The 12652-nt window shown below is 42.3% G+C and overlaps 1 protein-coding gene across 1 annotated transcript in view; it reads right to left on the bottom strand.

The window, feature by feature from the left end:
* Window positions 1–1360: 1360 nt before the first annotated feature.
* Window positions 1361–12652, bottom strand: part of ANKMY2 (ankyrin repeat and MYND domain containing 2) — a 28681-nt gene continuing 17389 nt past the window's right edge. Inside the window, exons 5-10 of the mRNA XM_065399440.1 lie at window positions 11698–11858; window positions 10363–10577; window positions 7972–8107; window positions 4808–4936; window positions 3171–3312; window positions 1361–1610 (exon numbers count right to left, since the gene is read on the bottom strand). Of these exons, the coding sequence (XP_065255512.1) occupies window positions 1387–1610; window positions 3171–3312; window positions 4808–4936; window positions 7972–8107; window positions 10363–10577; window positions 11698–11858 (1007 nt within the window). The 3' untranslated portion in view covers window positions 1361–1386. The remainder of the gene's footprint in view (window positions 1611–3170; window positions 3313–4807; window positions 4937–7971; window positions 8108–10362; window positions 10578–11697; window positions 11859–12652) is intronic.

The following is a 12652-nucleotide window of genomic DNA, read 5'->3' as shown; positions in this document are numbered from 1 at the left end:
AGCAGTATCATTTAATGAAAATTGTCACAAAACAGACAAATTATATATTGCTGTGCACCAATAGCGGAAACTAACTAATCACAGTAAAGAGTGTTCAGAATCCAGATGAAGACTCTCAAAAAAAAATAAATTTTTTTTTTTTAAAAAATTATATTGTGAAGAGTTGTAAAGAAATTTAACTGCTAAACTCCCATATGACTTCATAAGACTCTCTCAGCTTCAATTTTATTGCATGTGGAGAAAAATCTTTCATTTACTATATGTAGGATTTTAATTTTTGAAAACAAGGATTCATAGATTCATAGATTCTAGGACTGGAAGGGACTTCGAGAGGTCATCGAGTCCAGTCCCCTGCCCGCATGGCAGGACCAAATACTGTCTAGACCATCCCTGATAGACATTTATCTAACCTACTCTTAAATATCTCCAGAGACGGAGATTCCACAACCTCCCTAGGCAATTTATTCCAGTGTTTAACCACCCTGACAGTTAGGAACTTTTTCCTAATGTCCAACCTAGACCTCCCTTGCTGCAGTTTAAACCCATTGCTTCTTGTTCTATCCTTAGAGGCTAAGGTGAACAAGTTTTCTCCCTCCTCCTTATGACACCCTTTTAAATACCTGAAAACTGCTATCATGTCCCCTCTCAGTCTTCTCTTTTCCAAACTAAACAAACCCAATTCTTTCAGCCTTCCTTCATAGGTCATGTTCTCAAGACCTTTAATCATTCTTGTTGCTCTTCTCTGGACCCTTTCCAATTTCTCCACATCTTTTTTGAAATGCGGTGCCCAGAACTGGACACAGTACTCCAGCTGAGGCCTAACCAGAGCAGAGTAGAGCGGAAGAATGACTTCTCGTGTCTTGCTCACAACACACCTGTTAATACATCCCAGAATCATGTTTGCTTTTTTTGCAACAGCATCACACTGTTGACTCATATTTAGCTTGTGGTCCACTATAACCCCTAGATCCCTTTCTGCCGTACTCCTTCCTAGACAGTCTCTTCCCATTCTGTATGTGTGAAACTGATTTTTTCTTCCTAAAATAATCCAAGTGATTTGAATGTTTTCCCATTTCACTAGCAAGTGGCTTATTTTCCACAGATATTCATAGGTTTACTACACTTATTGTAGGTACAACCAGAGGGATATATGCAAATATAGTATTGACCAGAGTATAAATGACTTGTCTTGACAACCTATAATGGAGTCTAAAGTATGTGATTATGCTGGCTTATTTCTTAACTCAGGGGAAAAAAAGAGACATATGCTATCTCACACAGGAAGTCTTGCATATGCTATGCAGTGAGGGCTATAAACATATTCAACTTAGAATATAGAAGTACAGGGACTTCAGCCAAGACTTCAGTCCCCTGCCCACCATCATCTTACTCTTCAGATTCTTGAACTTTTTGCACAGCGATGTCAGCTAAGCTGGTCTCGCTTTCAGACTGATTGTCAGGACGAGGTTGTGGGGCCGCTGGCTCATTGTTAAGCACACTTTCCTCTGTTCTGTCAACTGCATGAATTGGATCTACTTCTTTGGTAGCTCCTGGGTGAAGGTCTGACTGTTCCTCATTTGTGGAACTAGGATCAGCTGCCTGTGCTTCATCTAACAAAAAAAAAAAAAGACATACACATCTCATAAACCCCATCATTAACAAACCCCTGGAACACCCACACAAGAAGTGGACATTGTTATTCTTAAGGCTGAATTTGGCAGGTACGTTCTCTTTGTTTCACTGAGAAGTTTATTCACCCTGCTATCAAACAAGTTTCCTAATATTTATTCTTCTAAAAGTAATAAGGAAGCAGGACTACATTAAGTGACCTTAGACACAGGAATTCTGCCTAAGGCAAGGGTAAGCAAACTATGGCCTGGGGGCTGCATCCAGCCCTCGAGCTCCCGCTGGGGAGCGGGGTCTGGGGCTTGTCCCACTCTGTGCGGCTCCCAGAAGCAGCAGCATGTTCTCCCTCCGGCTCCTAAGCGTAGAGGCAGCCAGAGGGCTCCACAAACTGCCCCAGCCCCAAGCGCCGCCCCCTGCTGGGAACTGCAGCCAATGGGAGCTGCAAGGGCAGTGCCTGCGGACAGGGCAGCGCACAGAGCCGCCTGGCCATGCCTCTGCTTAGGAGCCATAGGGGGGACATGCTGCTGCTTCTGGGAGCTGCTTGAGGTAAGTGCTGCCTGGAGTCTGCACCCCTGACCCCCTCCTGCACCCCAACCCCCTCCCCCAGCCCTGACTCCCCCTCCCCCCGCCCTCCGAAACCCCTTGGTCCCAGCCCAGAGTACCCTCCTGTACCCCCAACCTCTAGGGTCTACTTAGGGGTCAGAGTGATTAAAAAAGCCCATTTTGGCTCATTAAATTTACATGAGATGGTCACTAGGTGGAGTTGTTTTCTGATACACTGTATTTTCACAGCCCAACTGAGGAGAGCTACTCTCCTGTGAGTAAGGCAAGAATGACATGGCTCCTGTATTTTGTAACTGCCTACAATAAAGTTAAAACATATAAAGTAGTGATAATAAAATGGGGAAGGGAAGTGAGAATGAGCATGTATGCTACTTCAGGGACTTTCCTTTGAATTACATACAGAAAAATTGTTTTGGAGGAAGGGTGTTAGGCATTTTTACTCTGTTGCAGGATCTTCAGAGTTTGTCATTTTGTTAGTGGTTGTAAGGAAAGAACCCAAAACAACCAAATAGCCACCCCCTACATACTCACACAAGAGTTCCTTGTTCCTCTCCCCATACCCACAATATAGCGAAGAATTAACTTCGGAGTTAATCTTTTGGACAGTGGGTTAGTGTGTGGGTTGGCGGTTTTGTTTTTATTATTCAACTTGTCACTTGGTCTTCCATTTATACAGTGAAGTTATACAGTTAGGATTTCAGGTTTTTTGATCAGAGCTTTAAGATTTGAAACAGCAAAGTTAGAATTCCTGGTGCCCGATTGTACTCAAGAGTCATGTGTATTTCTGTTATTGTATACAAAGTTATGCTTTCACAAATAAGAAGTTAAGCATTCCAACAATTACTGCCATTTTTTTCTACCAACCAAGACATTCTCTTAAACCTCACTTAGTACATGCAGTAACAGAATTTACTTTTGCTTCTTGTAGTAGAATTTGTTAGTGCAGGATTAATTTTAGTTAGCAAACTGTAGATCCTAACCTCTCTCTTGCTTTTTTTCTTGTTTCCGTTTTTCTTTGGCAGCTTCTAGCTCTTGCTTCTCATGAGCTTCCTTCAGCGTCTTACAAACTTTTTTGTGGGTAAACCAGTGTATTTTCTGGCAGTTCTGGTCACAATAAATAACCTGAAAGTTTCCAGAGCCATTACTTTACCTTCATATAACAGGGCAGTACAATAGTTTAACTTTATGGGGAGATAAAGCTAAACATTTAATCAGGATATTGGAACAATATGTTATATAGCCTAAGAGTACTACTTTGAAATTACAATTATAAACAGCTAATAAGGTCACACAGAGTGGGTATTCTATACATTATCTCAAAAAGGAAACTATTGTTCTATTGTAATTAAATTAGGAAATCCACAATGTATTGTAACTCCGCCCTCTAACCCACAGTGTCTTATTTGGGGCTTTAAATATTCCTACTTCTTGGATTCAAGATACCTACACCACAAGCAGGTGCTTTGTATCTCCTGAGTCTGAACATACAGGGGCATTTCTCAAAGAGCTACAATTACTGGTAAGTAACCTTCCTTTTCCAGACTGGCAGTAATATATTCAGAGATTACAAGGCCAGAAGGGACCATCAATTGTCATCGTCTAGTACAGGGGTGGGCAAACTTTTTGGCCTGAGGGCCACACTGGGGTTCTGAAACTGTATGGAGGGCAGGTGTAGTGTATTAAATTGCTCCCCGTACGAATGTGCTACTTACGGTGTACTACTTACGTCTGCCAATCCTGGTGCTCTGAGTGGCATGGTAAGGGGGTGGGGAGCAGGGGGGTTGGATAAGGGGCAGGGAGTCCCGGTGGGCCTGTCAGGGGGCGGAGGTGTGGATGGGGTCGGGGCAGTCGGGACAGGAAGCAGGGGGGGTTGGATGGGGTGGGGTTTTGGGGGGGTCGGTTAGGGGCAGGGGGTCCAGGAGGGGGCAGTCAGCGGACAAGGAGCAGGGGGGATTGGATGGGTCGGGGGTTCTGAGGGTGGCAGTCAGGGGGGCGGGAAGTGGGAGGAGGCGGATAGGGAATGCAGGGGCCAGGCTGTTTGGGGAGGCACAGCCGTCTCTACCTGGGTGCAGTGTATTAAATTGCTCCCTGTAGGAATGTGCTACTTACGGTGTGCTACTTACAGCTGCCTGTCCTGGTGCTCCGTAATTAGCACATTCCTATGGGGAAAAATTTAATACACTACAGCTGGCGGCTCTCGCTGCCGCGCTGCCCGGCAGGAGCTCGTAGCCCCGCTGCCCAGAGCGCTGGCGGCACGGCGAGCTGAGGCTGTGGGGGAGGGGCTGGGGGGCTAGCCTCCCCGGCCGGGAGCTCCAGGGCCGGGCAGGACGGTCCCGCGCGCCGGATGTGGCCCGTGGGCCATAGTTTGCCCATCTCTGGTCTAGTATGACCTCCTGTATAGCACAGGCCATAGAACTTCCCAAAATAATTTCAAGAGCAAATCTTTTAGAAAAACATCTGATCTTGATTTAAAAATTGTCACTGACGGAGAATCCACCCTGACCCTTGGTAAATTGTTCCAATGGTTAATTAGTCTCACCATTAAAAATTAGGCAAATTCAGACTGGAAATAAGGCACATCTTCAACTTCCAGATTTTTTAAACTACAGTCTCTTACCATTTTACATACTGAACATCTTTTGTCTGCTCCCTTTTCCCCACAGGTTGTACAGAATTCAGCATCCACAAAGCCCACTTGGCCAGTAATAGCTTGTGTAAGTACAGAGAAAGCAGTAGGATCAGAGCCCTTAGGGAAGAGGGAAAAGTTGGGCAATAAAGAGGAGAAAAAACATAATTTAAAGACTGCAGAAATATGACTTGTATATTTAGCAAGAAGTTTTGGTAATTTGTAACTTAAGAACAAGATGCCTGGTGGCTCTATGCATTTTCACTGAAGTTTCTGTTGTAGCAACAGGAACAGAAAACTAATCATGTGAACCCAGCCGTAATGCAGGACCCTCCACTATTATCATTCATTACACTTACACAAACAGCTGTAGCTTAGGTTTGTCTAGTCTGCAGTTTCTAAAGAAGGGGGATAGAAATTATTTTATTTCATCTTAGAAGCTTGAATCCAATTTTAGGCTAGTCAGTTTAGAATTAATATTTAAACCCACATTCCAATACTGCCATCACTTTAGAAAGTAGTGGATGTGCAAAATCCTCCCTCACCATTTCTTTCCACCATGTGATCTGCAAAAACTCTGATGGCCAGGATTTCAGAGCTTTTATATTAGCTTTCAAAATACTGTAGCTGGTCCAGTAAGTCTCTGATACAAAGGGCCAAATTCTACCCTTGGCTAAACATGCACAACACCTGATGACTTCAAGGGGAGCTGTGCACCATTAGTCTTGGGCAGCATTAGCCCTAAAGGATAACAGTACACAAACACAGCAACATCTATGCTTCTGATGAAGCATATCTACAGTTGAAAAGCTGTATCTGCTAGTACCACTTTAGCATTAAGTGTGGCTTTAGATAGAGCACAAAGGACTTCTTAATGTCACATATAATATTTTCTTATTGTAACCCCTGCACTTACTACAAAGTATCCTTTGTGAGCCTATAAACAAAAAGCTTTTTCCCATGGAATTTTTTTTAAACACTTTATGTGCCATTGCTTGAAGAAATGTTAAAAGAGAATGTCTTTCCCGATTGAGGTTCTTTCCCCATTTGGAAACAATGGATATTGTCCCTGTATCTAACGCTGCTGAAATTAACATGTACATTTTTTTTGTATTCACTCCCATTTGTGGCATCTGGTGAAGCAGTTCTCCAGTATCTCTGCATAATGGGGCACCACTTCATTTTATTTCACACAGATGCCCACGTGTCTTGATATCAGAGAACATATGCGATGTTCCATTGTTTTAGTTGTTTTGTCATAATTAAAACATCCTGTTAATGTATTTGTTGGATGAATTAATGAACTGTACTTTGTGATATTCTTTTCACTTAGGGTTGGCAGTTTGTAAAGAATATGCAGCAGGATTGTGCAAATTAGTGTCTGTACTGGCTAGAAAGAGAAGTTTCTCTTGGCACTGACATACTGGAGTGTTCCATGTCTTCAAATATTCCAAACTGAATATTTGCAACCTGGAATCTTTAAAATACTAGATACAATTTGCAGACATCCTGCTCCTTCAAAAAGTACAAGCAGTAGCCATCATTATATACTACTTTGGTAATGTTATGAAAGTGTTAAGAATCCCTTCTTGGACTGATGCTAACACTGGGGGCGGGGGTGAGGGGGAAGACCAAACAAGTTGTTCCAGCTCAAAAACAAATCTAAAACCATTAAATCATCTGACAAAGATAGTAATTGCTACACAAGAGGCTGGGTTTTTCTCATACTGGATCTGCATAATTATGCATGCCTAAGATCAAGTACTCCTGGACAAACGTAACTGATAGCACAGATTCTTCTAGAGTTTTATAGGTACGCCCAAGAGTGTCAAAGCTGTGCAATGAAACAGATTCATCTGAAGGGAGTCGGTAGGGGAAGAGGAGATTGCCAGGAATAGAGAAAAAAGTAGAAGAAACCGCTATAAGGGTGCCTTAAACAGTTTGAGACGGTGTATGAACATTATGTCAAGTATCAGAGGGGTAGCCGTGTTAGTCTGGATCTGTAAAAAGCAACAAAGAGTCCTGTGGCACCTTAAAGACTAACAGATGTATTGAAGCATAAGCATCCATACATAAGAGAACATGTGTCTGATGAAGTGGGCATTCACCCACGAAAGCTTATGCTCCAATACATCTGTTAGTCTTTAAGGTGCCACAGGACTCTTCGTTGCTTTGTATGAACATTCAAATCATTGTGCTGTCTTTTGTTCTGATCTAGATAAATTACTACTGCAGAAATTAAACTACAGAACAGTCAAATTTATCGGATCCCTGTAAGATGAAGGATATTTTTAATTCATTAAAGTGTATAACAGTTGTGTCACAAAATTAATCATCATCCCTGTCTTAACACACGTACTGCATAGCTTTCAGAAATAGATGCTGATGTGCTTTCCTCTGAAAAATAAGTCTCTTACAAGATTTATTATAAGCCAATTAAAACACTCTTTAAAGAGAGTCTCCTATCAGACACATATGAGAAGATGTAAAGTTAGTTTTTTTACTAGGCATCCATGGCACTGGACACCAACAGCTGTTCATTTTGCTTTTTCCGCTCATAAAGGCAGCTTCAAAAAGATGCTTTTCTTCCAAGTTACCATCACCTATTGCCATTCACTTCTGGCCCATTGGAAATAATGACTGCAAGAGTCCCAAGAGATCCTGCAGTCCTTACACCCCTTGCTGTTTTGCCCAAGTGCAGGATCAGACTATTAAGCTACGTAACACCACTGAATTTATGAAGTGAGTTTTGCAAGGAGACTCTCTCTCCCTGTTTATCTCTCGCCTCCTCCCCAAATGGAGAGAAATACGAAGTGCTGGCATCAGAATACTCTGCTCTAGTTTTCTGATGTGAAGGTTTTTAATAAATAATGTTCCACAGTCAAAGCCACAGTAGGGAAACAGAAACTAGAGGAAACCCAATTGTCAGAGGTCAGAACTTCTACTATATTTGTTAAAGAAGAATTCCCTAGAATCCCAATTTTTTTTTGTAAATCTCTCAGGGGACATTCAAAACTTTTGCATCCTAGAGAACATAAGTCAAGGGACACAAAGACATGTTACATTCAATTGAATAATCGGGATTTTACTATGTGGGATATCGAAGTTAATCTGTTTATAAAATAGCGCTTATTTGCTTAATGAGAGACACTTACAATTTCAACTGGAGCAATACTTCTCACCAGCTGCTGGAGCAGGGTAGCTTCACAGTAAGGAAACTTTCGAATGCACTCTCTGATAAGCTTCTCTTGATACACAGGAAAACCATCTGTATCTCTGCCTTTCAATAGACTGAAATTTTTAAAGCAAAAATTAAATGAAAATCCATTAGCAACTAATGATTAGCGTTTACTAACAAGCATGGTCCAGGCTGTTATTTATTCCGCTGTCCCCCTGGCTGCCTTCCTCATACTACAATTTTATGCTAAAATTCAGATTCAAAGTAAATACTGTATTCTCAAAATCACAGTGAAGTTAAAAATGCAAAAGAAGCTTTTTGTACATAATTACACAACAATTTTGAAGTATAAAATAAAATTACAGCTAAGTTTTGGAAACGCATACCCACTGTCTTTCAACTACCTAGCCCAATATCAGCAATGCCAGACATACCGCTTATTAGAAAGGCTTTGCTTTGTTTTAAATTATAAGACATGGCGGCACAGTTCTTGTTTAAAAGTCTATTAGTAATACCACATTATTGTCCTGACTTCACTAAGCTATCTTATCTCCTCTTTTCCCTTATTTATCCTCTTAATTCTTGAATCACTGCTGTATTCATTGATTTTAATATTTTAGAGACAGGGTTATTTGCTTCATTTATAACCCAGTTTTCAGAAGCACCAACACATCCATTGAAGTCAGTGGGAACTCCAGATGCTCAACACCATTGAAAGTTAAGCACCTAAATCAAAATAGCCTGTCAGAACTTAGGCACTTTTGAAAATCCCACCCAAGATATACAAACCCAACTGGTTTAGAAGCAAAAATTCCACTGGCTTTAAATGGGACTTTTGCTTTATGCCTGCTTGAGTCTATGCTGGGAAGTAGAGTGGAGTAGACAGCAACCTGCTCACAGGTGACCTTTGCTATACATTTGAAAGTGTAGCTTGCATCACTTTTACACACACATGCATGCACTACCTACCTTTCTAGTGCTTCAGGGCATTCAGGACCCTGGCCAAGCCAGTCTAACCCACCCAGCCATGTGCCCTATGGGGTGTTCAGTGCTGATGATTGCACCCTTCTTTGCATGCATGAGTTACTCCTGGGGGAATTCTGCGCCCAAAAATTAAAAATTTTGCGCACATTTTAAAATTCTGCAAATTTTATTTGTCAAAATAGCACTATATAATCACGCCAGTTTCAATTATTTTGGTAATTTATTTCAATATACCTGTCAGCGGGTATGTCTGAATAGAGAGAGAAAAAAATTCCCCCAGGAGTACAGAATCGAAGAAACCCCTATAACAATCCAGTTCCTGTTTCTCTGCCTCCTCCTTCCAGAGCCCAGCCAGGGGGCCACTCATATCCCCTCCCCCCAGAGCCCAGCCATGGCACCTCCAGCCCAGACACTTGCATCCTCTACCCTCCTAGAGCCCAGGGATCCCGGGGGGGGAGGGAGGGGGGGGAAGGGAGGAATAGCCTGATGCTGGGTTCCAGGTTTGTATGGAGTTTCCTGTGCGCTGCCTCCTTCCTTCAGGTTGTGCTGGGAACTGCAGCTGCTGGGAACCCTCCAGTTCCCTCCCACTCTCCTCAGCCTTGTCTTCTATTTGTGAGCTGGGTTCTGCTGGGTCCAGCAGCCAGGGCCGGCTTTAGGAACTGTGGGGCCCGATTCGAATACCCGGCGGCGGTCCGGAGCTTCGGCGGCACTTCGGCGGCGGGGGGTCCGCTCTGGGTCTTCGGCGGCACGGGGTCTGCTCTGGGTCTTCCGCGGCACTGAAGGATCACCCGCCACCGAAATCCCAGAGCGGACACCCCCCCCACACACACACACACAGACCCGGAGCAGACCCCCCGCTGCCAAAATGCCGCCGAAGACCAGGAGCGGACCCCCCACTGCCGAAGTGCCGCCAAAGACCCGGAGCGGACTGCCGCCGGATGAGTAAAAAAAAATTAAAAAGGCACCTAAGGCGCGGGGCCCTCTTAGGCGTGGGGCCCGATTCTGGGGAATCGGCCTAAAGCCAGCCCTGCCATCAGCCCCTAGGGGCAGTCAACATTTCTGCCGCCCATTTCCGAAAAAAGGAAATTCTGCGCACACATTAATTTCTGCAAAATTCTGCATTGCTCAGTGGTGCAGAATTCCCCCAGGAGTAATGAGTACTAGATGCCTTTTGTACATAAGTGGTAGGGGATCAGGGCTCCCCTGGACAATGCTAAACTGGAATCTTTCAAACAGTGCAATTTAATCTTGTTAGTTTTTAAACCCCAAACTAACCAATGCTCCAGCTTCACTTCATCCTAATAGGCACATTATTTTTGATATGTATAAAATTAATTTATGTATAGATCCTCAGACTGCTTTTAAATTCTGTATAAATGCACACCTTTTGATTAATCCATCCAGTTTATCCTCTCGCTCTTTGAGAAAATTAATACATTTCTGGAAGATGTAACTGATATAGTGCATTTTAATAGCCAGTACTTCATTCATATCTCTCTGCTTCATGCATTTCTCACAAATCAGGTCCAACACCCTGTAGCATTTCAGCAGTGCTTCTACTTCTGCCAATAGGGGGTTCTCTTTGACCAGCAGCACAATCTACAGGGAACAGTGAAGAGCGTTTAATGTAATGAGGAACCCTTTTTTCCTTTAAGCATGTGAGTTAAAGCATGTAGGTTAGATGGATGAAAATGGAGTTAGCCTAAAATAAGCCTAGAGTGCAGTAAATAGACTGTTCATACATTGAACTAAACACTTTCAAAGACAGGTGCCCAAATTGCTACTCTAAGTAATGCTGTACATAATTACCTACTTGCACATGCCATAGATACCACAATGGTACCTGAACTATTTCCTATTTTAAATGCAGATGAAAACTATGGTATCTCAGATTGGTGATAGCTGACAAATGCTAACTTTCAATCGTAAGCTGTAGGAATTTAGGGCTACTTATTTTCTGAGCTCCTTCTGGGGGGGAGGGATAGCTCAGTGGTTTGAGCATTGGCCTACTAAACCCAGGGTTGTGAGTTCAATCCTTGAGGGGGCCACTTGGGGATCTGGGGCAAAATCAGTACTTGGTCCTGCTAGTGAAGGCAGGGGGCTGGACTCGATGACCTTTCAAGGTCCCTTCCAGTTCTAGGAGATGGGATATCTCCATTAATTATTATTATTACATAGAAATAAGCCACAAGATATAGCTTTTTTTTTTTTTACTTATACCAACAGGTAAAAACATAAGTCAATTGCACATATGTTCAAAAGTTGCAGCAACAGACATTACTGCAATGAAATAGGGATTAAAGAAAAAAAAAGTAGTAGTAAGACAGCTGCTGTGACACACATTAATTGAAAGAACAGTGAGCTAGCATTAGGACTGGATGTTGCCTGAATTTTCCACTAAAAGAAGGAAGGAAATGTAAAATAGGTTTAAGCATTTATTTCAAGAGTATGAATCTCTGTGACCAGACATGTGAGCTCAGTTTCTGACTTACCTGTACCATACTAAATCTCATGATCTCTTGCATAGTATGGAATAATACCACTTAGTTTGATATCTCAGATTTAATATTCTTAATTATGGGCCAGATTCTGCCATGCCTTCTCATTTCGAAGATTACCTTATTTTGCAAGTAATCCCTTTATCAATAAGCTAATTCTCAACACAAGAGTTACAGAATCTGGTCCTATGCCAATAAAGAAGATGAACACATTACTGCACCTTAACAGGATGCAAGTTTGTAGTAGTAATAATTTTGTGAAGAGGCCCAGCTAACTTCACTGGCAGTTTTGGTTCTTTATCTAGTCCTTGTGGTTTAGTGTAGTAGTCTAGCCTTTCCCGTGGAAAGAAGTTGTTGATGATGGTCACGCAATCATGTTGACCTAAAATTAAAAAAAAAAGCCATTAAGAGTGAAAATGTAATTTAGTTATTACTCCCCCCTCCTCCGATCCCCACAGGAGCTGGTTTAGCACAATTTTTAACTTTTGGCAGTAAACAAGTACATATAAGATGTCAGGCTGTAGGGACTGAGAGAGAAACCCCCCTAATTTCTTCTCCCCAAGATCCTTTAACAATATATTTAAGATTAAGCCACGAGGGGATCAGTATTCCTCTCAATAATCCCCACATATTTTCTTATTCAAAAACATACAGGGGTCTGCCACATTGGTGTCAGCAAATTTTCAAGAGGAGCTCTCTGGCAATTGTGCCCCCCTGCTATTCATTTTGAGAGAGTAATCTATTCACAAAAATAGGTCAGAGCATTGTCTATAGGATGCATGGGATGTAAGCAGGGGAGGCCTAAGACACATTAGAACAGTTCCTCAAGGTTGTGTTAAGAGAAGAGAAGAGACGAGATGAGACGAGACACTGGTTGTTGGAACTGGACATCATCAATCTCAGGATTTAGAGCACTAGTTAATTCATGAGAAAGGAACAGGTAACCAGCAAAACTAGAGAGTCTTAATCACATATCTTCTTTTGGACAGCAGGAGAATAGGTGCTATATTAATACTTTGTATTTGGATAATAAGTGCCATATAAATATCTCCAAGCACTTTGCAAAGGTGCATAAGGATCTTCATTTTATAGATGGGAAAAGAGAGGCACAGACTGGCTTTGTGCTTTGCCCAAAGACACACAGCAAATCAATAGCAGAGCTGGAAACAGATCTCA

Source organism: Emys orbicularis, chromosome 2, assembly GCF_028017835.1.
Source record: "Emys orbicularis isolate rEmyOrb1 chromosome 2, rEmyOrb1.hap1, whole genome shotgun sequence".
In the NCBI taxonomy this organism is placed as follows: domain Eukaryota; kingdom Metazoa; phylum Chordata; order Testudines; family Emydidae; genus Emys; species Emys orbicularis.
The sequence above is the reverse complement of the archived record's forward strand: the minus strand, read 5'-3'. Positions and strand labels throughout refer to the sequence as shown.